Genomic DNA, 26,143 nt, shown 5'->3' with positions numbered 1-26,143 from the left:
CCTCGTTTTTCAGGATTTTGTTACTGGAAAGTCGCAGAAATTCCGCAGAGGCACTTTATCTTTACGAAAGTGACCACCTCTATGATAGAATGCCCGTAACAACTTTATTTAAGTAATCGTAAATAATTCAATTAAGAGTGCCCATCAGACAAACCAAACAACCACACATTGATTATCCCTAAATGCAAGACTAACTAGAAAGCAACTGACTGATCTAATATGTTTACACAAAATAATTCACTGCCAAATTTATACTGCATTAAGCTTATTATGCAATATTGAAATAAATGTTCCCAATTACCATTGTTTAAGACTCCATAGCATATTTCATCTGAATACCTTAACAAATAATATCGCCTATTTTATCCCTCCAAATTTAAACCAAATGTGTTGACTATATAATAAGATAGAGTTTGCTGAAGTGGAAATTTTCGTCGATAATTTATATGGATAGAAAAATGTTCTGCTATTGTTAATATTTATTAGCAATAGCCATGTTATGGTACTTATACATTTACAAACTTAAACGTGAACCGAGCCACGAATTACGGGAAATGAACGAAGCAACTGCAAGCGGCGTTTCGCGCCATTTGCGGTTGCTTTGTTCCTTTCCCATAAGTTGAGGTTCAGTTCGGCAGTTCGACTCCCGATGTATACGTAGCGTTATCTATTACTTGCGTCTCTATTTGTAACTATTTGAAAAGGCTTACGAAATATGTCTAGATATCCAAAAACTTAAAATGTTAATTTTAATCCTATTTATTACATCTATACGTGCCCAATTGCCGAACATTACACAAACTAAACCAATTCAGCAAACGAGATACCGCAGAATTAGTTTTTGATCCAATGATTGACGGTTATTACGAGACCCTTGTAATCTTTTTGATTGATTAAAACGGTACCTACCTTATCATGGTAGCTTCGCACAGTTCGCAGCTCAGCGGGGAATGGTTTACGTATTAACACCCATCGTTAATTAAAAATTCCTCCTACAAACGACTATAACACGTACAAAATATGTTTTACGGCGATCATAAACTTGAAACGCTTAAAAATGACCTTTAGCGGAGCTGTAATATCCTAACGAGTGCCATTGTCTGGTAAAAGTTGAAATCTCATTGATAACTAGAAGCTTCATGGAAGGATTTCTCGGTCGTTTAAATCCTCCCTCGTTTAAAACTTAAAGAAATCACTTCTGCGATAAAAGATTCAACGTTAGAAGTTAACTTAATTGATGTTTGCTGATTTATCAAAGATCAGTAAACTGCTCGATACACGACTCTAATAACGAGAGTTTGTTCGGGGACCACATTTTATGTAATTTCGACGAATTCGTAACAACAACACATATTTTTTACGGTTTTATGTTAAGCGGTTTGAACATTTTAACGTTTTTCAACTATAAAATTAGCGCTATTTTTATAGACGATGAATTGTCAACTACCCGCGAGATTCCTCTAGAAACATCTGAGATTTTAGTAATACGTTCATCAGAAGTAATTAAAATAAACCTCATAGAAATATCAATTCTCCATGTCTGCTAGAACAAATTTGACCTTAAATACGCTGGGCCGCTCGTCGAATATTGTTTTTACATGACTTCATCACGTATGTCGTTAAGATTCTCACTTTATTTTGGAGATTTGCAAGGGATATTCAACCACAGATTTCATGTATATTTTTGTGCATGACCTTTTCACTTACGTCGTAAAGATTCCAACTTTATTTTAGGGTATTGTCCAATGGTGATTTTTCATTAGTAATAATTCGAATTAGAAATTGTACAGTCTTTGTACAACATGTAACAAAATCACCGTTTAACGGTTGTGAAGTGATTTTTCATTAATAACTCTGTAATAGTGGAACTAAATTTAGACTTGAAAAGCGCAGTGCAATTCGTGAAAAATAGTTGAAAAGCCAAAGTGGGCTGCATTTAGCCTTTAAACATGTGTTTTATCTGAAGTACATTGTGCAATACTGCACAACTGCCAACTTCACCAGTCGCGAGACAGACGGGTAGTCAGACAGACGGACAGACAGACATAAAGACAGACAGATGGACAGACAGACAGACAGACAGACAGACAGACAGAGTAGCATGATTGCCAAAGCACTGAACATAGAGCATTTCAAAAGAACGACCCCGTGACCTATAAAACGACAGCGGTGCGGACTGTGCAACCAGTATGCTACTTGCTACGTCATCTGACTGTAAATATGCTGATTACATTCCGACATCCTAGTATTAAAGGCAACTGTAGGTTTATTATTTTAAAACTAGTAAAACCTGTGAAAAATCGCAGGGCGTAAACTAAAGAAATGTGCTTTTGTCAAGAATCAACCCGCTTATAAGACAACCATGATGACCATAACCAACGATTGTTAGAACGGCGGCATAAACTCATTTATATGTACTGAAAATATAAGAATGGTTTTTTATTTTATTTTTAGAATGTTACGTAAATCACAACCGAAATTACAATTTTTTATTTATTTTATTTTAATCGCCCAAAGAGCCTTCACATAGGTACAATTCAATACATATTTTTGCAAAAATATAATACAATAGTTATAACAAAATAACAGTAAAAAAATATAGGTAGATAATTTATGAATAAGTAACAAAAAATATATGTTCTGTTAATTTCCTTAAAAAAAACGATAATATTATTAAGAAACTATAGAATTTCGTACATATCACGTTTGAAGTGTGACAAGTTCAAATCATTGTAAAATATGTGCATCTATGTCGTTTAAACGTAAACGTTGTATAGGGGATTGTAAACTATAGTTAGAATGAGATGTAACATTCATTTTTCAGAAGGACATTCCCAAAATACAGTAATATATTTTCAGACGCCAATATTTTCAATTTGTCCTAAGTTTAGTTTACTAAATGCATATTGGAGAAAATACCCTCTCCCCCTGCTGTATGTAAGATATCTCAGTTATTTTCATTTTTTGTTTTCATTAAAGCGTGTAAGATATCTAAGATTTCTCAGTTATTTTCATTAGGGTTTTCTATTAAAGTGTGTAAGATATCTAAGATATCTCAGTTATTTTCATTTTTTGTTTTCATTAAAGTGTGTAAGATATCTAAAATTTCTCAGTTATTTTCATTAGAGTTTTCTATTAAAGTGTGAAAGATATCTAAGATATCTCAGTTATTTTCATTACGGTGTTTTGTATTAAAGTGTGTAAGATATCTATTTTATGTTTTTCTGTTTATTTATGTTTTTTTCTGTGTGTAACATGAATTTTATGTGCAAACTTCACTGGTTAATGCAACATGTTATTATTTATTTAAAATTGTTTGTTTCCACCATATACTAAAATATGAATTTAAAATTTTGAAGTTTGTCTAGTTGTTCGTAAAGGTACAGGTAGATTTATTAAATGGAGGTGTTCACTGCAATCAACTTTATGTTTATCAACGATTTTAATAAAAAAGTTAAATCATTTAATTTCCGTCTGTTAACTAAATTTGGAATATTTAAAATATTCACTAACGACAGGTTATTTATGTGCTCTGAAGGGATGTTATGTTTAAAATTTACGATGCGTAGAAATTTTCACTGAATTGTTTCCATATTATGAATCTGAGTTTAATAGAAGGGCGACCAAACTATGGAGTTATGTTCTATGAAACTTCTAACTAGGAATATGTACAACTATGGAGTTATGTTCTATGAAACTTCTAACTAGGAATATGTACAACTATGGAGTTATGTTCTATTAGACTTCTAACTAGGGATATGTACAACTATTTTTGTTACTATTTTTGTTATTATCATTTTGTTATTATTATGTATTTAAACATCCATGTATGTAAATTTTTGGGCACCATGCCTGTTTTATGTACTTAACCCATTTACGCCTGCCGTGCCCAAACGAGGACGCCTTCAAATCTACCCACCATTTTGTTATTAATGTGGTAAGTTTTGCTAACAGTGCATTATTGTCGAGTTAATTGATGTGTCTTACATTTTATATCAAACATTTTGGATAACACCATTTATAAAAAGTATTTTAGTGTCATAAATAAAGTGAATCTCAGAGTCGCGGTGATTACCAAATGTAAGTATTTTTTTATATGTTTACGTTCGTAAATTTTTAATTTTTCTACATAATCTTATTGAACACTTTGTTTACTTTGGAATAAAAATTTGATAAGTTAAAATATATAATTTACTGAACTGTGAACTACTTTTTTTGTTGGTGTCCCCAAATAGGGACAGTGGGCACATAAAGAGTAAAATATTCTTTTTTTACAGAGTTTTGACTGCACATAAATATGTCAAAACGGCAATTTGAAGTAAACGATAACTATCATGGACTCCAGAAGATGATGCCTATTGATGCTATTATGGCAGAAGAGGACTCAGATGATTTGATATCGTTGCTCTTCCCCCAGAAACAAGTATCCTCACTGACGAAGAAGAAGGCGATGAAGACAATATTATTACCAATGACATGCCAAGAGATATTCCTGGAAATATCGAAGTTTTTGTAAACAGAAACGAAGAAGATTGGGACAGTTCTGATGAAGAGCCTTTGTCGAATTCCGCTAGAAGGCAACGATGCAATGTTGGGCCCCGTTGGCGTAAATGCGAGCCTAGCTACGATCACATGCCTTTTGATGAGAATAATGTACAACAACGATGCAAAAACCTAATTACTGATCTCAAAGGTAAAAATCCTGTTTCAATTTTCGAGAAGATTTTTGATCAGGAAGTAATCGATATGATTCTTCAATATTCTGATTTGTATGCATCACAAAACAATAAACATGATATCAATATTACCGTTGGTGAGTTGAAAACATTTTTGGGCATTCTATCTCTATCTGGTTATCACACTTTGCCTCGCGAACGTCTATTTTGGTCTTTAGACGAGGACTGTAATGTACCTGTTGTTTCTAAGGCAATGACGAGAAACAGATTTTTAGATATCAAAAAGTACCAACATTTTTGTGATAATACTGTAGCTGCTGAAACATCAGATAAAATGTTCAAGATGCGAACCCTTGCTGAGGTTCTCATGAAGAAATTTATGCAATGGGGAGTGTTTCACACAAATCTGTCAATAGATGAATCCATGGTGAAATATTTTGGACGTCATCCGTCGAAACAATTTATTCGAGGTAAGCCTGTACGCTTCGGTTATAAAACTTGGATGCTCGCTAGTGCTGATGGCTACTGCTACAATTTTGATATTTATTGCGGCAAGTCGCAAATACCCACCAATGAGCCGTTGAGTACACGAGTTGTGAAAAACCTGTTGAACAAGCTAAACACAGATCCTAGAGACCATGTTGTGTTCTTCGATATTTTTTTCACTAGCTATGCATTGCTGCGGGATTTATGGGAATCTGGCTACAGGAACTGTACGTGAGGGTAGGACCTGCAAATTTCCTCTCACACCCATCAAGGAGATGAAAAAAAAAAGTCATGCTGACTTTGACGACCGGTTCAACACGGTCAATAAAATATTGTTTGTTCGCTGGCTGGATAACAGCGTTTGTACAATGGGAACAAACTACGATAATTTTCTTCCGAGCTCAATCGAAAAGAAGAAAATCGATGAAAATATTCCTCAAGTATTTATGAATTACAACAGAGGCATGGACGGTGTCGATCAAGCCGATCAGTCGATTTCAACGTATCGAACTTAACTCAATACGAGGCAAGAAGTGGTGGTGGGTGTTATTTACATACATGTTCGATCTACACATACTTAGTAACGACGTGAAGATGGACCAGCTACAATTTCACCCATCAGCCTCTGTAGTGCTCAATTAACAGTTTGATGGTTTTGGCCACTTTCCGGAGAAGTTGAAAAAACAGTTGCGATGCACTATTTGCCATAGTAAGGCACGTGAGGAGTGCAAAAAATGCAAAAAAACTTTGTGTATTGAAAAACCATCCTTCGAGAAATACCATACTGAATGTGCCCAGTGTCCCCATTTGAGCACGGCACTTTTTTTTCTAGTAAATAAAAAAAAATTAAATATATTTTTTTTATTTTTGTTAAAAAACTCTATTTCCTACTACATAAAATGAATTTATTCTTTTTTCTACGATTACTTTAGTCTTGGGCGTAAATGCGTTAAATAAAAATAAATAAACTATGGAGTAACGTTCTATTAGACTTCTAACTGGGGATATGTACAACAGTTTTACGATATGTAACGCTTCAAAGTGTTTAATTGATTTTAAATGTATGAATAATAATAATAAAAGTATAAATCCTGAAATTGAAATTATAATAATATTTATTTTTTGGAATAACTTTATTGAGTAAAACCTCAAATTGTAATATTTAAATATTGAAGACAATATTAGTGATTTCTAAACGAAAATCTGAAACGGAAAAATCAGAAAAGGAAACGGTCACATCTCGACCAATAAAGTTATTCCGAAAAATAAATATTCATTCTAGACTTGCAGAAAAGTCAACAGATGTCGCACATTAAAAATAAAAAAATAAGATAGGTTTATCTAAAAAGACGCTGTCTGGATTGCATTTAGTTCGGGTTGAATCTTGCGATCATACATAAAGATAGTTGCCAATAAAAATGTGTGGTGAAAAAATGAAGACAATGTTAGTGGTTCTTATTCGAAGTATGATACAGTTAAAAAAAGTGACCGAGGGGAATAGGGTCCCATTAGCTCAGTCGGTAGAGCACTGTCCCGGAAAGACAAGGGTCCTGGGTTCGAGTCCCAGATGTGACCGTTTCCTTTTCTGATTTTTCTGTTTCAGATTTTCGTTTAGAAATCACTAATATTGTCTTCAATATTTAAATATAATAATATTGTTTAATAGCGTAGTAACTCACGGATAGTTTAAAAACCAGTTGCAATTTTGAAAATTACAATTAAAATAATTTTCTGTTAAAAATATTACATAGTAGGTAGTTTTTTTTGGCTTCTCTGAACCCTTCACACTACCAGTTCAGTCAATTTTGAAAATGATTAAATGAAAAGAAAATTTGATTACACTGAATTCAATGTTTTGCACGTTTGAAGGCTTTAAGGTAAATAAACCCCTACGAGTGGTTACTTCGTGAACGTGAAACAACAAAAATATTTAACGTGAAAGTGAAACAACTAAATTACCAAGTTGTTTTCAAAAGCTTACTTTGGTGTTGAACAGTGAAAGTTTTGAGGGGAGCTGCCGTACAACTGCAGAAATAAATTTAATAAAAAATATTCCTGGAACTCTCAAGTTATTAAATTTCATTTATATTTAGAGCTCCTTTCATTGGAAACAATACATAGTTGAGTAGCGCCCTTTGTGGCAGCTGGACGCGTCATGCCGTCTCCAACCGCTTTGTGTTTTTTTAGTATTTTCAAGGGAAACGAGGCAACATCCCTTTGAAGTTATTTAAAAAATCAGTGAATCAACATTTTAAATTAACTTACCAATTAGTAATCAGAACTTAATAGTAATGTGACTAGAGTGCAGTGTTTCAAAAATGAATAATCGAAAATTGTGCTAAAAACATTCTAAATTCGCTGAAGTTGAAGTTGAACTTGGGACGAGAATCGGTAACTGTTGTACGCCAGATGTTTTCAATGTTATTCTTGGAAACAGTGAAAGCCCTAACAAGTGCCCAAGGTGATTTATTATTCCGTCCGCCGCCTTTTATTTCGGAACAATGCACCACTAACATAATCACCAGAAACAAGTGTACAAGGAGATGGACTTTCCGAGCGTCACAAGGTTTGTTATCTATGTGAGGATACTGTGTCAGCGCTTAATTAGCAGCAGACACATACCTGGACGGATGACGAACCTCGTGCTGGCACTGTTGGTGGCGCGGTGCACTCTTTCGCTGCAGTAGCTGGTCCAGTTTCCTCACCACCTGGGATTCTTGCTGCAGAGTCTCCATCCTCTACCTTCGTCGAATGTCACAGCGGTGCTGCCAAGGTCTGGAATCCATGAGAGGACATTGTGTCAGCGCTCTATTAGCAGCAGACACATACCTGGAAGGATGACGAACCTCGTGCTGGCACTGTTGGTGGACGCGGTGGACTCTCTCGCTGCAGCAGCCGGTCCAGTTTCCTCACCACCTAGGATTCTTGCAGCAGACTCTCCATCTCCGTGTCACCTGTTTCTGTACTTCATTTTATTTAACTTAATTTCAATTTGTAATATTTATATTATTTTTTTTTGTAATATCTGCATTAACTGTACAGCGCCCCTGAGGTGATATTTCGCAAAAGCGGCGCTATAAAAATCATCCAATAAATAAATAAATAAATTGGTAACTCTCTCTAACAACAATAACATTACGTAGCTTTGCGTGGTCCGTGATAAAGTCCGTCACCCAAGTAGGTACGCTGAAAAGCTGATTGTATAAGAAGTGGTTTTTTTACATTAGCTCCACACAGGAGACCCGAGGAAATTAATTTCTCTAGGTGTCTAGGTTATCTTTGGGGATGCTGTTTGAGTGTTTTTTTGGGGAAAGGAAGGAAGGAGAAAGAGAGTAAGATCTGGGAAAGAAAAGGTATGAGGCGTGGGTAATTGAGCGAACATGTATCTACCCTTAATAATAACATTTTAACAGAAAATTATTTTAATTCTATATTTGACAAGTGTATTTCTTTTGTTTAAATTTGTCAGCATTAATCTTGACAAATTAAAGTCAGATTTCGTTACTTTTCAGGGGTCTGCGTTATTTGTAATAATACTCCAGCGCTTTGTAGAGATGTGAAAAATAGGAAATAATGACCAAACTACCTAAATTTGTAGCCTGTATAATGAATATTCTGTAATACCCCGATTCTTTGTAGAGATAAGAATAGTTTCTTCGTGAACATATTGGAAAATTTCTAATATTGCTTTCCCGCTGCCAGTGCAAAGTTTAAAACGAAGTCGAAATTAAAATATTCTCCCCTATCTTCCGAGAAAGAGATTAAAGTTTTTCACGAAGGTGCAACGGCGAGAGGGAGTATCTTATGAGGCAATCTCCAGCCACTTCACAAGACCTAGAGAGATTTGCATCTAAGAGGCCAAGATCCACTTTCAGGAACCTCCCAAAGCCTCAGGGGTCTCTGCGAAGGCGGAAAGGATGCGGGCTCGAATGAGGGATCAGTTTCTACGTGACTAGAATACTGCAAGCTAGACTAGAATACGCCTCACGCCTCACGCCCGGCCAATCGGAAGACGCTTTGACCAAGGAAGGTATAATTCCTTTTTGTAGATTGTAGGAATTACGGAATTAATATATTGTTCATTAAACAGAATTTGCCCGCTAATCTAAAAAATACTTCCGCGTGATTCAACAATCGAACTGGGCGAATTTAATTTATTTATTGAAAACCTTCAGTAAGAATATACCATATATAATAATTACAAGCATGTTCAAATACTAACCATTTTTTTAAACTAACAATTCACATTGGCATTTGATCATAAACTGACGACAGAAAGTATAAAATTAATACAATCTCTAGAAGGACGTAAAAATGGGTTAGGTTAAATTAATATTGATTGAAAATATATGGTAGAATAGCCTTCTTGTACCTATCTTCCGTGCAGTTAAATAGATCCGCCACATCTGTGTATCTATTACTAACTTCATGTTATCTAGGTACAATCGAGTGTTTGGAATGCTCAGTCCCGGTATTGTTACATTTAAACAGGATTTTGGAACGAGTAGCTCTCGGGTATGTGAAATTCGACAAGATTTATCAGGCTAGAATTTGGATAATTTACCATCCAAACTTCCATGTCGCCAACAACAGTGTACTCTCTTTCTTGCCGAGACATCCCTGCGTGGTTTAACCTCCTTCAGACGTTTTGGGGGTCAGCCGCACTCACAGTGTAGTTAAAATAACTTTCTACATATCTTTAAAAATATTTCAACATTCACAATAAGCTAGAGACACTAATTTTAACCCAGTTTTTATAGTGGAAAACGGCGTTAGTGTTTCAAATTTGATACGACTGTTTTCAACTAAATTTTAAATAAGAAATGTGGTTGAACCTTCCTACAAAGCTTAAATGCGAGTACCATGGAAGTAAGAAGTATTTTACTTCGATGGTATGTACCTTACGTTTCAAATTCTGGGGGAAACAATACATTTGGATTTAAACAAAGCTCCCAGCAAGTAGCAAATCATTAACTCTCTTGTGTTCTCCCCCCTTTCAACTTACAACACAATTTGATCTGAAAAGATGGAGTTCGTTGTGTTGTATTATTTTTTATAAAAATGAGTGCCAGCTGTTGAAAACGTTACATATTATTTAAGAATTGAAAAGCTTTTTACATTTCAATCTTTTTACATTGTACCTATTCTATTTTTCGCCTACTTTTTCATGTGTGTTCTTCGTAGTCTACCTACGTACGCTTTCACATATTATCACTAATTTTCTTATTTAAAAATATGCCGTCTTCAGCCGCTATCTGCAACCTACTAATTATCAGCAGTTAATTGGATATTTTGTCAAAAACTTTTCAAAGCAAATTTTAAAAAGCCAAAGTTTATCGTTTGATATTTTGCTTTGCTTAATACATTTATAGGAAGGTGACATCGATTAAGTTAGTTAAATCGGTTGAAGGTACCTTAACGGTTACGAAAGAGTTGATTTACTAATTAAAGCGCTCCTATTCAATTCAATTTAAATCCTTAATAATTCTTGAATTGGATTCCACTTGTGGCTAACCCATGTTCATAAGGATTTGTAATGAGAAACGTGTTCCGTTAATTCTCTGTAAATTACTAAATGTTTCGTGATACGTTTTACGATACTAGAAACTGAAAACATTCATTTCAAGTTTATATGTTTTGCTTACTTCGTTCACCTTTTCCGTGTAACTTTTCAAACACATTCAACATTTGAAGCAAAACACTTCCAAATGAAGGTGGATCATTACCGTAAAGTTCAAAGGCTGATCAAACATCAAGAGGTCTGTTTTATATTGTGTTACTAGTTACATTGCCTATCTACTTGATTATTAGATCCCAAACTTCATTACATCAGTTCCGAAAGTCCCTTCGTCTGTAATTAGACATACGCAGCAGAAACTAGCCCGAAGTTAAATAAGCCGGGGCCCGATAAACAAAGCCTTGTTTTAATACCCGGCGGAAAGAAAAAACATTTTCCAATAATTACTATTATTGTTGGAGTTTCTTGGATTTCTTAGAAAAGAATGGAAAAGGTAATTAAGGTATCTCCTTTGTACTTAAATAATTGATTTTTCTCTGAATCTTGCTCATTACCTTATTATGTTTCATTTGAAAAACAAACATTTAATTAGGAAGATTGTATTTCATTTATATTTATATTTCGTCTTTTGTTGTTCTTGAATAAAATGTTTTAAAACAATATTGTTTTCGGATTATTTGAGTATTATTTTTTCCCAACGATTTAAAAACACGATCGTGCGTTGTTTATTATTTGTAATCTCCATAAATGAAACACCCAAAAAAAATTTCGTTGTTTTTAATTCTTCGCACCCAACTGCTTACCAAAATTTGCAATCAATAAATACAGGGTTTTCCAATAAGAGATGTTATTTTGATATTCAATCGTAAAAGATCAATGGTTTTGGTGCTTGTGTGGCACGTAGCATCGTCTTGTTGAAAGTAAACGTTGTCCAGATCAATACCATCCAGTTCCGGCTATAAAAAATCATTAATCATTTCTCGATAGCGCAATCCATTCACCGTAACTGTTTCTTTAGCCTCATTTTCGAAAAAATAAGATCCAATGACTCCGCCGGACCATAAACCGCACCAAACAGTCACACGTTGAGGATAGAGAGGCTTTTCAACAATAACTCTTGGGTTTTCCGAGCCCCAGATGCGACAATTTTGCTTGTTGACGAAGCCACCGAGGTGGAAATGGGCCTCATCACTCAAGATGATTTGCATTTGATTCACTCAAGTGAATTTTAATAATTTCAATGCGTTGTTGAAGCGTGTATCATTCCATTGTTAGTTTTTACTTGTCAAATGTCAAAAATGACAGCTTCAAAAGTAACATCTACTGAAATAGCGGGCTATTCAAAATAACACCTCTAATTGGAAAATCCTGTACTATTGAGATTGACTCACATATATGATTTTTTGTAATTTAATAATTTACACATCTCATGTACCTGATCATAAAACATATTCCTGGGCTTCTTCTTATGCAGAAGGAAGATTATAACGTGATTTTAATTAAATTATTCTACTACGGATTAATCACCATTTATAACAGGAAATTTCTAATTTGAACATTTTTTTAATTTTTTTTTTTTTAAAAGAAAGACAAACATTCCCAGGTTACGAATAACCCAACAATGTTTGAAAATCTCCTACTACCACCACAGAAAGCCGAAAATGTTGCTTGTGTTGTGATGGAGGACTTAGCCAGCCGAGGAATCGAACACGCGACGGTCGGATGAGACCCAAGCGCTATGCCCACTCAACCACTGACCGGATTCGATATTTATTTTTTAATGTAAACCGCACAAGAGTCTGAACTGCTCCCAACCTTCTGGAGCCAGTAAGACTATGGCATCTCCAATTGGGGGTATGTTGTGAGGCTCAATGTAGTGGAGAGGGTAAGAGGATGGGAAGAGGGAGATTGGGAGTGTAAGATACTCTCAGAATCGCCTTGGTGTAAGACCACTATTCAGAATTGAAATGTTGCTTAAAATGGCTTCAGCCGTGTTTGGTTACCAGATTTGAATAGCCAGGTACTCCCCTCCTACCTCTTCCCATCTCCTTCCCCTCTCCACTTCCTTCAGCGTTAGTCTCACTGGCTTTGGACGGTTGGGAGCAGTTGAGACTCTTGTGCGATGTCACATAAAAAGTGATTTTATTGCCTCGTATTTGTGGTGTCGAAAGCTTGTGTTTACTGTCGGAGTTTTCTTGTTTTTTGTGAGCATGTCTAACTGGTCTATTAATGATAGTTTGTGTTTCTTGAAATTTTTATTCCGGTGAAAAATGAAGTTTATTAGTGTATTTATATATAATTGGTGTTTATATGGTACGTCAAATATTTTTGGTACGTTTGTTGTTCCTCCCCCCAAACAATGATTCCGTATTGAATTATGGACTGACACAGAAAAAAATTATATACTATATTGTTTTGTTTTCTGTATTATTTTCGTATGTTTTAGTTTATTTATGTTTCTTATTTATATTAAAACCAAGTCGGAATCATTTTCTTTCAACTTTCAACCAACCCACAATTTTCACTTTGGGATTAACATTTTTTTGTGTGGTGCAGATATTAAACTAACCTGGTTTAGGGGACAAAGATAGAATAGGGCATTTAATTAAAGTGTGCTAAAGGAAAAGCAGTTGGTGGGAACGGTAAGGGGCTCTTTAGTTCACATTACTTCTAATGGCACGTATTTATACACTTGCGAGACACGGACCATTCTCGCCATTTGCTGTTAGTTCGTTCTTTTCCCATGATTATTGGATTGGCTCGCAAGTGTATACGCGTCATGATAAAACATAATAATTTTGGTTGTGGGTCTGTCTGTGAGCAATTGCAACTCTGGTTCAATGAACTCGGGTTGGTTGAGAATGAGTCCAGAATTAAAACAAGTGTTTACCTGCTTAATATTTTTTGATCAGAAAATTATTATTGTATTTATTTTATTACTTTTTAACAATAGGTGTACAAATTATTACATGTTGCAAGGTGATAAAGAACAAATAAAAACTCTTCCTCACCATGAAGATACAGGGCTTTTGTGTTTGGTTAGGGGATTCATCCTTAAATAATAAAGCCGCATGTAATAAAATATCGTAAATAATAAGAAATAAAAATACGTAAAAAAACAATAAGTAAACGAAAAACGCTGAACATAATATTTTTATTTATTTATTTAAATAAAATATTAATTTCTCTCTTATAGTAATTCTAGGTAATTTTTCAAATTAATGCTCAAATTCATGAATATTTTCGAAGATTTAATGTAAGGCTTTTAAAATAGGTTATTGCTAGATAGAAGAGGTAGGAAGATGCTTGGTATTAAATTTCGAAATTTTAATGTTATTTTGATTTTTAATATTTATTTAAAAAAAAAAACTGTATTTTTGAATATTTCTCGATACATTTTGTTCATTGTAAATATTTCTTTTGTTTAAATCTTAGGTGTGTTCTTGATAAGTCAGGTTTCGTGATTTTCAATGGTCAGCTTATAGGTAACGTGCAATTATTAATCCTAGAGTAAAATTATAATACCCCGAAATTTTTCATTTATCAGAGGGCGACTCGTTTCAAATGCGCGATGCCGTACACTGTAAAGAAAAGTTATTTATTTATTTTTCTTAGTCTAAATTTGGATACCAATATATTATTACATAAATTACGGACGTAGAAAAATAAATACGTAACAATTATTAGTAATCACAAATGTAGAAGTGGATACGTAACAACACTAAGTGAACATAAACAAAAATGCACGTAGTGACATTATAGTTTCTTGTGTTACTTCACGTTGGTACAACTAGAAAGGGTTGATAGTAAGCAATATAGAAGTATAAAAAGGTCATGAGGCAGTTTTACTATTTTGTGACATACGTCAAAAGATAGTTTGCTAAAATGTCTGTAAATGACGTTGAAAATGTCAAAGGGAGTCACTCTGTTGATTGCCGCGTTTTATAGACAATAGTTCTCGCTTTAGTTGTTGGGACTTTCAATATAGGTGGATTACGAATAGTTCCAAAGGATTATAGGTAAATTCTTCGAAATCACTTTACCGAAATCAATAACCTATTTTTCGAATGGCAGTTCTCGAAATACACATTTTTCGAAGTCTAACCTCTTAGAATAGCAATTCTTCTGCATAAACATTCGGTGATATCCCCCATTGAAGGGTGGTGCAGAGGCTTCATGCAGCAAATCTCGGTGCATCATCCAGATATTTGAAAGTTCATTGAGGCAATTAAGAGTTGCTGGATATTTTATGCATTTGATACACATAAAATACATGGGCAAGTCACATCCATCGTAGATATTGTTTTGACGTTTCATTTCAGCAGATTGTGATTATTGTTCCGTGCGATAGAAAATAATAAAAAATGCCACCGGTACGATTCTATAGCCTTGAAGTACATGTCTTTCACAGTGTGACAGATCGCCGTACGAATACGATCAATAGAAAACACTTCCGATATACATTTTTTATTTATGTATAGTGTAATAAATAAAATGAAAATTCTTGCTTAATAATGGTAAAAATGAAATGTTTTAAATCAGGTAAATAAAGATTGATTTTTAGTCTAAACAATATTGTTGTTTTAAATTATAGTACTGAATTTTAATTTAATGAAGTGTGATTTAGTGAACAATATTTTTTGTCAACCCGTTTTTCGCCAATATGAATAGATAAAGCTTACACAACTTAAAAATGACTTACGACCCTTTTTCATTAAAAAAAATTCGATAAAAAATTGATGGGGGGTGTAGAGAAGTTCAAACTTGTGGTTGTATGTATTTTTGGATGATAAAACTAAAAAAAAAAACTTTTCAAAAATTGAAAAAAAAATTATCGGGTTCAAAACTATCATATGTTTCAAGCTAGAACATATAACCATACACATTCACAAAATTTCATTGAAATCGGTTGGGCGGTTTTGGAGATTAGTGACGCGTGATTTTGATATCGTCCCTTAGCTAACAACACCGCATAAGTCATTTTTACCAACTTTACAGGAGACGAAAAAAACTGTTTATTTTAAAAACTCGGTGGATTTTTTCTGTTATTACTTAATAAATACCCTAGTTAGAGGTTAAGAAATAATTATTTATACTTACTTTGACAATTTACTTTATTTTAACTTTTATTTTATGACTTGAGCTGTGTTGACTGATATTTTATTAGATTTAGGCGGTGTTGCTTGCGGAAATGTTAGGGAATAAGGTATTAAAGATGATTTACAAAGAAAAGTTTTTATCAAGAAATATTTCAAAAATAATTAACAATCGTTATAAATAGGTATTTATAACCTAAATCTTAAGAATAACATTGTTGAGATCAATTGCTTAAAGTTATTTGGTGACACACGAACCTTTAGAGCGTACCTAAGTGCAATTATTATTATTTTTTTTTTTTAATTTAACATGAAAATATTTAAAACATAGTCTTTAATAAACTCCAACAAAACAAGATATAATAGTAATGAAATTATAAAAATAAAAAAATATACTCGAAATATCTAGTCTAATAGTTAGTTGAAGTCTTTAGCGATTGCTGTGCGGAAGGTCATCATAAAAAGAGTGGCAACTAGATGGTAATACACTTTTTAGGTCTTACAAATCTTTATACTTCCGATTTGTAATTGGTATTCTAGCTGCATACAATTTCTGCAGGTGATTTATTTGTTTAATGCTGTTAATTGGCGTGGGACGATGTGGTAACGGCCGAAGCTCGTCATCAAAACCATTTTTTTACCAAATTGTGCTATTTGGTCTGTATTCTAGCATACGTACATCTGTGACGACTGGGTCACCTGCTTTTTTACAAGGCCGTATATATTTATAAATTAATTCTTTCGAAAAGTCGGTAAAAAAGGTATAGTCCAAATAACGAGCTTCGTAAGGCATAGGATCACTCCTAGCGGTTTTAGTAATAGCCATGTATTGTTGTGGAAGGTAAATTTCTTTACCTTTTAATTTACACTCTATTGCACTGTGTACGGAATCACATTCCATGTGGGTATGGCCTTTTACCAGGTACTTTTGAGTAATTACAATATTTTTTTTCAATCGCTAAACGTAATAAAGCATTGCTTAAGGTAACATAGCGATGTGGAGCACAACAGCCATCGGAATATAAAATCACAGGCAATAATTTCTGGCTCAAAACTTTCTCTAGATAGTCTACTAAGCATGAAGCAAAAACAAAGGCTTCAAGTGTGCTATTTGACTCATCGAACCAATAACACATTACTTCTTTAGTTGCTAAATTGTATAATGTAAAATTATGGATGCATAATTTAGTTTTATAATATATTGCATTAGCTTGAAGATACGGAGCCAATTTTACCGATTCAACATCCTGTGTGAATACATGACAAGCTCCGGACTGTGCAATATCTTTGTCTGTATCTTTCTCTCTCCTGGCTCGATCTTTCTTCAAAACATGTTGTGCGTATTCTTCATCCGTAATGTTTCCAGTTTTATGACTGCAACAATCGTTACATTGATCTTTCTTCGGGTAGAATAGGCTCAGATTGAGTTTCAAAAATAATTTGTCGAATAATTTACGACCAAGGCATTCTCTACCCTCTAACTCACAATTCTCTTGATATGTGTGGTAGAGCTGTGTCATGTTCGAGAAAATTGGTTCTAAGCATTCTTGTGATGTTTTAGCACGACAGTAATGCGACGGCATATTTGGAAGACCTGCTAAAAACTTTTCAACATATTTGTGGTCTTCAATTTTCTCTGGATTTCTGCGGTTACTGGTTGAAGTAGACAAATCTGGAGGCATGGCACAGTCTGTTTTTGTCAGCCAATATCTTATAAACGAATCTTTAATGCCAAGAGTGGCCAAGAACATTTTTTGAAAGACTTGGTGACGTACATTATCAATCTTGAAAACGTAAGTTCGACTATCAGTTCTTTTGGATGATTTCTGGATTTTTTGTAATTTTCTTTGGTACTTTATTAACATGAGAAGTTATAAATGATCTTTGCTGCTCCCAGTTCATGTTCTTCTAGAAATTTTCAAATAAATATTGCCGCTTTTGTTCGTTATGTTGTCACATGATCTGAGTTTAGATTTCTTGCAAAACACCATCATCACCTGAACTCCATGAATCAATTTCTTCTCCATCCATAGTGTATTTCAATTATTGAGTTTCCTCAAAGAAATAAAATACATTTTGAAACACCGCCCAAGTTTAAAAAGCTGGTTAGTAAACACCGCTTAAGTAAATGAAGATATTCAATAATGATTTCTTTCTATATGAATATTATGTGATAATCAATAAACATTACTGTATTATATAGCTTACCTCTTAATCTTCTATTAAAACATCTTGCAAAGACCTTTCAGCGATAAAACTCACATAAAAATATAATAATCACGGAGCGCGAAGTACTCTTACGAGAAATGTATGACAGACTAACGACTTGTGCGGTGTTGAGAGGCTAACCGACTTGCGCGCTGTTACTACTTTTTTAATTAAGGCTTCTAATTGACTGAAATCTATATCATGTGACCAATGGTTAGACGCGCAATGAGCAGCTCTATCTATCGGCATTAAAATGTGAAAACCGCCAATTTTCGACTTGAGCGGTGTTGTAAGCTATGGGACGATATATTTAGATAATCGTAGATATTTAACATTCAAATAATGCTCTGCCGCCATTTCTGTCAAACCAGTAGCAGATGCGTATTTTAACTTGCGTATGCAACTAGCGTAGCGTGCAACTGAATTCAAACCCGTCGTGTTTTATCAAAATAGTTTGGCGGATACTTAGGAGCGACGCGTATGCTACGTGCACAAATCTCGAGTAGCTTGTAAGGGTCTCCGTGTACGAATGGCCTTAGGGGTTTTGTTTCTTTTTTTCAACCCCTCGATCTTTGAAAACTGATTTTCGTTTTTCTTTTTGATTTTTATATTACAAACGGACATTATACATTAAACTAAAATAACAGATAATTTTTAAAATCGCTTACTTAACCTTTTTCTTTTAAAAATGACAAACCTTGACCGGGTGAACTTGCTTGAACCGGTTGTACGAATGGCCTTAGGGGTTTTGTTTCTTTTTTTCAACCCCTCGATCTTTGAAAACTGATTTTCGTTTTTCTTTTTGATTTTTATATTACAAACGGACATTATACATTAAACTAAAATAACAGATAATTTTTAAAATCGCTTACTTAACCTTTTTCTTTTAAAAATGGCAAACCTTGACCGGGTGAACTTGCTTGAACCGGTTGTACGAATGGCCTTAGGGGTTTTGTTTCTTTTTTTCAACCCCTCGATCTTTGAAAACTGATTTTCGTTTTTCTTTTTGATTTTTATATTACAAACGGACATTATACATTAAACTAAAATAACAGATAATTTTTAAAATCGCTTACTTAACCTTTTTCTTTTAAAAATGGCAAACCTTGACCGGGTGAACTTGCTTGAACCGGTTGTACGAATGGCCTTAGGGGTTTTGTTTCTTTTTTTCAACCCCTCGATCTTTGAAAACTGATTTTCGTTTTTCTTTTTGATTTTTATATTACAAACGGACATTATACATTAAACTAAAATAACAGATAATTTTTAAAATCGCTTACTTAACCTTTTTCTTTTAAAAATGGCAAACCTTGACCGGGTGAACTCTTCAGCATTTTTTGTTTTATGGTATTATTTAAAATTATACGGAAGCGTCTATTGTGGTATATTGTAATCTTTTAAATTCAAAGAGAAAGCTTGGTTTTCTCGCTTTCTAAATCTGTTTATATTATATGACAGACCAAAATAGAAAAGGAGAGAGAACAAGTTTTAACAAAAGATAATAAATAAATTGAAAGATTTTATCGTGAAAGCCCCGAAGAAGTCTTCAAGTAGTGTACTGATGGCGATTGTATCAGTTCATCAAAGACGCAATAAATAATGAATAATTAAAAACGGGTAAATTACGTAAAAGAAAACTTTTAATTAGTATTTTTAATCCGGGCCGTGGTAATTTTCTTCGAAGACGCGACTAATGGAAACCGGCTCACCGGCTTTGCTAATTCTAATTAATAAACGTACTGAGGCCGAAGCTCTGAAGACTAACTAATAATTAATTAAACTACATTAATTAATCGATAACTCTACGGTGAAATACAGTATCAAAGTTGTGTATTGGGATTCTCATCGGAGGTTTACTATCGCGAGGACAATCCCGATGTGAATGTCACTGAATTCCGAGAAAGAAATGCAATGTTACCATGCATTGTTTTGAACAGCTGGAAATGCTTGCCGCGTGTCATGTCACTCATCCAGGATAATAATCAGTATTTCCACGTTTATAATATTGTTATAAAAACTGAAATAACTACTTTTGGCTCATCAAGTCATCGGCACACGGTGGGCTGAAAATCGGCTCTCATAGACATAGAAACTTGAATCTTCAAGGGTATTTTTTTGGCTAGAAATGGATTCTGCTGATCATTACTATGCTATAAAATGTCGTACGAAGCAATTGCGTGTACAAATGAAGGAGTTATAATTTTTTTAAGAAAAATTTGTATGGCGCTGACATTAAAAATGAGGCTATCTCTGGAATCATAAGGTTGGCCGTTCTATCCTTACACACAGATAATACTACTATTTATTTGTATTTTTTTGACATACTTCATATTGTGGCGCAAGGTGCGATTTTTTTTTTAAAAATCCTAAAGTGGAAAAAAAATCTTTTTTTTGTTGATGATTCATTTTAATGCTTAAATGCTTTACATATGAGTATGCTTTGTCTAGTTTACAATATTTTATTTACACTCCAAGCCAAAAAACTGTGCACAGTGAGCTGAAAATCGCCTTTCATAGACATAGTGACTTGAATTTTCAAGTGTATTTTTTTTGGCTAGAAATGGATTCTGCTGATCATTACTATGCTATAAAAATTTGTATGAAGCAATTGCGTGTACAAATGAAGGAGTCATCATTTTTTTAAGAAAAATTTGTATGGAACTGACATTAAAAATGAGGCTATCTCTGGAATCATAAGGTTGACCATTATATCCTTACACACAAATATACTACTATTTATTTGTATTTTTTTGACATACTTCGTATTGTGGCGAAACTTGTGATTTTTTTTTTTAAATCCTCAAAGTTGAAAAAAAAACTTTTTTATGTTGAAGATTCATTTTAATGCTTAAATGCTTTACATATGAGTATGCTTTGTCTAGTTTACAATATTTTATTTACACTGCAAGCCCAAAAGCATTTAAGCATTAAAATGAATCATCAACATTAAAAAGGGTTTTTTTGACTTTGAGGATTTTTAAAAAAAAAATCGCACCTTGCGCCACAATATGAAGTATGTCAAAAAAATACAAATAAATAGTAGTATTATCTGTATGTAAGGATAGAACGGCCAACCTTATGATTCCAGAGATAGCCTCATTTTTAATGTCAGCGCCATACAAATTTTTCTTAAAAAAATTATAACTCCTTCATTTGTACACGCAATTGCTTCGTACGACATTTTATAGCATAGTAATGATCAGCAGAATCCATTTCTAGCCAAAAAAAATACCCTTGAAAATTCAAGTCTCTATGTCTATGAAAGCCGATTTTCAGCCCACTGTGCGGCATCGTGATAATACATTCCTCTTTTACTAAAAGTTTAACAGGAAACCTATATACTCATTCGTTAATGGGATTCTTAATATATTATCAATACTCATTGTTCTCCGTGTACACTTCTACGGTAGGTACTATAATTAATGGGTCCTCCATCCAGTTAGACGTTTTAGATCACATTTGCAGTTTCTTCCAAGAATTGTCAATTCCAAATATTGATGCTTTCTTTTGAGAAGGTTCAAACAATACTGGTATGAATTACTTTTGGATAAGATTTTCTCTAAGACATCAGTCAAGAATGATGGCTCCAAGTCGTTGAGCGTCTTTAACCAGTAGACCTTTTTAACTGGTCGCGTTCTGTAACCCAGATCCAATATAAATCAGGGGTTAAATTTCACAAAAAGAGATAATTTGATTATGTAATTTAAAATGGATACGTGGATTAATTTCAGTAACTCAGCGTGGAAACAGCAAGAGAATTATAGAGGTTTAGCAACTTCTATCAGGAGACTCCTGTGTAATATATTGGAACTCAAATAAAAAAATCTTTGTCCACCTGTTTTCGCCACATAATAAGTCTTTTAAAGGTATCATTGGCTCACATTCAGCAAGAATATTGTCATTTCTTATACTCTATTTGGAAGGTTGTACACATCAATGTAATTTATTTATTTATTTTATTTATTTATTTATCCATTTAACGCCCAGAGGGCTTTTACATGTGGGTGGTACAAATTTAATGACAGTTTTGAAGCATAAGAAAGAAAAGAAAGAAATAATAAAAATAAAATTACATAAGTATATGCGAGAAACAAAATTAAAAATAACAAGAACATAAATTAAAAAATACAGCGATTTGACTGGTTTACAAAAATATAACTTCCATTTAGGAATAGTATTGAAATAGGTCTTTTACGTAATCCACAAAATTCGCAAAGTTAATATTAAATATATCGAATTAAATTATTAAATTAAAAATTAAATATATGTAATGTTTAATCATTGAAGAAGAATATAATATTAATAAATCAATTGATAGATTACAAATGTATTCGGGTAGAACTTTGTAATCATAACTGGAAATTATTGAGTATTGGCAATACTTAAGGCGAAGCTTAACATTAATTGGATTAATCTTTACTACGAATCGGTTTACATTATAATACCAAAAAATATGTTTTGGATAGATTGAAGCTTTTCCCGTTGTTTTGCCTGAGTAGTTAAATAATTAATTAAATTTTTTTAAAATTATTTTATTGAAAGTGTAAGTATAAACTACTAAAAAATGTATTTTTTCATCATTAATGTATGAACGCATATATGACACAACTTTTTTGAAATGCAATATTACGTCTTAGATTATCTGTGACAGTTTCTCTTGATTTACTTTTTCCTTTTTTACAAAATTAATTAATTAATACCACTTTTTCGCTTGAAATCGATTGTTTTTCACTCCGTTTGTCAAGCGATTTTAAAGTTTATTATCTACATTTGTGGTGAAATAAGGCACACTAAGAATGTACACATTTTGTGGCTTGTGGCTTTCTCTTAAATTTAAATATGAGATCGACAAAAATTACGAAAAAGAATCAAGTCTCAGTAACTCAGTGATAGAGCTTTTCCGGTAAGATCTAGATCCTGGGTTCGATCTCTAGGTGCGACCGTTACCTTTTTTTTGTATTTTCTGGGTCAATTTGATTTATTAATATTACCGTCTCCTTTTTAGACGTTACGTGTACGTTATCTGTTCCATGTGTGGGCACAAAGTCTTATTTACTAATCTTTGGTTTTTAAAAAATAACAATGTGTTTTTTTTTCCTTTTTCGAAGCTTAATGAACTCTGGTTTATCTGTGTAAGTAGGCACGCATGATCCGCACGATAGTTGTCTCAAATATGTCATCAATAGTCACATAAATATATTTGGATGGTACATGCTGATCTAGCTTTGATTACAAATAATACACGCTGAGAACTTTGCTAAAGAATTCTTTCATAAATTTCTTCAATGTACGAACGATTTTATAATTTTATTATTCACTCTATATACCTACCTATCTACATTTGAACTTTAAAAACATTTTAGATTTATTGAATTTTGTGAATAAAATGTATGTTTGTGTTTTGTGAAAGATTTACTTTTAAAATACAGATATATAAATGAACGTATGGTCAAACGAAAGCTCTATCTACAAATTACTTTTGTAACAAAACTTGTCAACAAATGACCATATTGTTAAATCACTTTGACGGTTATTTAATTCTTTGAGTTTTTTGATACGCAATCGTGATGTTTTGATATAATTTGGTAGGGTTTATGGTTAATTATTTACTCACCGGTCCGAGGAAGTCGAAGCCAGTCCTGTCAGCCACCTGCTGGGCCAGAGCAGGCCCCCCCGCCTTCTTAAGCCGCACCAGGAAGGAGTTGGTGAAAAGGGGCCCCTTGGCTGCCACCAGCACTGCTGACGCCAGCCCCATCCACAAGGAGGGCCACCACCACATGCTGGCCTGAGAGCGAAATCCGCGAAGAAGCTAATCAAGCGGACACAACAAAACACGCAAAGACCGCAAAGAGATTGTGTATACAGACGAAAACAAGAGGTTTAATACGATTTTTATAGTAATTTTAAGTTTTGAAGTGTTTTGTTGAGGTAAATTAAGAGTGTTTCTGCGTCGATGTTCTCCCTAGGCGCTAGGGTAAGCGAGTGGCTCGCGGCGCGACTCCTGTCACTTTAGTTCGACTCTCGCTGCGTCGTCCTGTGAGGAGTGTTCCGGTGGAGACTGGCGGCGGATGACGGATCCCGCAGCACTGGGCCTTCTCCCCATTCCCCCTCTCCACTAGACCCATTCACGGCGTGACGTCACGGAAATGGGCGTCGGGTTTTCCTCCAGCGTCGGGGGAAATAACGTGGTGATTTTCCGTTTATCCGCTGGCGCTGTGAGCAAACTGTTGTGGCGATTTTATGATAGGGGGTATTGATTTTACTCCGGCGCCTGCGCACTCCGACGCACTTGTGTGTAGCCGCCTCTTCGGCAATGTTGAATTACGTGACAGGAGGCAGTAACTGCCGTCCCATTCCTCGAAAGGCGTCTACTAACTATCTCGACTGCCAGGTTGTCAGAAGCTTTGAGGAGGTTGTTTGATGAGCGGACAGCTTTCATTCTCAACGTGAAGAATGTTGACGAAGTAGGCTTGTGGCTTCGGACCTTGAGAGAGGAGAGAGGTGACTATGAGGACACTGAACACTTCCACCCTAGTGCCGTGAGCAGTTCTCTTACAGAAGTTGTTTGTTGACTCTGTCACGCGTTGTGTCACTGTGTCTGTGGACTGGAGCATGGAGCTACCCGTATATAATATTATGGTCTTGAATGTATTTGTGGAATACTTTCGTACGTGAGGCACGTAGAAGCAGTGGCGGCTTTTGCCTATTTTCAATAATTCCATTTCCTCTCACATGGCTGTTGAGCAAATTTTGTTAGAACCTTACAATTTAACGATCAACGCTCAAACCTGGAAGCCCCACAGTTTTATGTTTCGCGGGAATCTTATTCGCAACCCTCTAATTCATAGTCACTGACCTGCGATCGTCATCTTAGCTTTCTTATCTACCAAGAGTCGCACTGTCCGGAGCCAGTGGATCTTTAGCACACCTACGGACATTCAATGAGGGGAGAAATATGAAAACGGTATTTTCACGAAAAGGGTTTTTTCCACAAAATGTGTATCTACATTCCTACATAATGTACCAAATGTTGTGAACACATTTGACTTTATTTGTGCACACCGATAGTGTAGAATGTTTCAAAAAGTTCAGACAGTCCCCTCTTACACCACAAACGCCCAATGATACTGAGTGCGTAGAATAATTTATCATTATTTATTCAGGTTGTTAAGGTACGCAGTTGATTTACTTTGAGCAGTTATTCCCGACATTATTCGGAGTAATTTTAGTCTTCAGTGACGTTTTTGATGTTTTTTTTTCAAACTTTAAACAAAAATAATCAGTAGGTATTGAACAGTTAGGGTCGGGGAGAAGGGTTGGGCAGTTACTCTTCTGAGTGATGAGATGTAGAAGTTTTTTTGTTCGATTTTACCAAAATTTCATCGACACTTTTTACTCCAAATAATGTCAGAAATCACTGGTTAAAGTATGTAAAGTGCGTTCCTACACCCTGTATATTGGGTAAGTTTTTAGATTCTCACGGCCAAAAGCATTTTTGTTGTTTGTTTTTGGGGTGTTATGCCGTGTTGCGCTAACTCCTTCTTTAGCCGACGTTTCGGACAGCGTTGCAGTGTCCATCATCAGGGCAGATCCGGTAGATCCGAAGATGTGCTGTATATGTGTACACATCTTCGGATCTACCGGATCTGCCCTGATGATGGACACTGCAACGCTGTCCGAAACGTCGGCTAAAGAAGGAGTTAGCGCAACACGGCATAACACCCCAAAAACAAACAACAAAAAAAACCCTGTATATTGTTAAAAATAGTATTATTACTAGCTGTACATCTCCACCTCCTTGCTGTGGCTCGGTCGGTCTGTGCGGATAAATAAACATTAGCGCGTGTTGCTTTTACATCCGACAGATGGGGCTGTTTTTCAAAAAAGCATGTTTGTACAACAAGCAAGTTGTTACCTGTCACAGATGACATCTAAATGATATGAAAATACACACATATTTGAAAGAAACGTTGTATTAAAATTTCAAAGCAATTGGTGAGGAACTTTCGGCGATTTGAGATGTTGAACAAACGAACTTTTACATTTTTTTTATAGAAAGATATAGGTAGAAAGAAACATAAATATTTCTTTTTCTAATCTTAATATAATATTTGAGTTAATAACTATTTTCACCTAGCATCAGTAGGTATTTAAGTACT

At 34.4% G+C, this 26,143-nt stretch overlaps 1 protein-coding gene across 1 annotated transcript in view; it reads right to left on the bottom strand.

Annotated features, from left to right (window-relative positions):
- Window positions 1–24,078, bottom strand: part of amon (prohormone processing protease amontillado) — a 263,013-nt gene extending 238,935 nt beyond the window's left edge. Inside the window, exon 1 of the mRNA XM_089640806.1 lies at window positions 23,599–24,078. Coding sequence (XP_089496932.1) covers window positions 23,599–23,763 — 165 coding nt within the window. The 5' untranslated portion in view covers window positions 23,764–24,078. The remainder of the gene's footprint in view (window positions 1–23,598) is intronic.
- Window positions 24,079–26,143: the final 2,065 nt, after the last annotated feature.

Source organism: Hesperophylax consimilis, chromosome 16, assembly GCF_061612785.1.
Source record: "Hesperophylax consimilis isolate HC1 chromosome 16, BYU_Hcon_1.0, whole genome shotgun sequence".
NCBI classification, from domain to species: Eukaryota; Metazoa; Arthropoda; class Insecta; order Trichoptera; family Limnephilidae; genus Hesperophylax; species Hesperophylax consimilis.
This window is presented reverse-complemented; position numbering and strand designations above follow the sequence as displayed.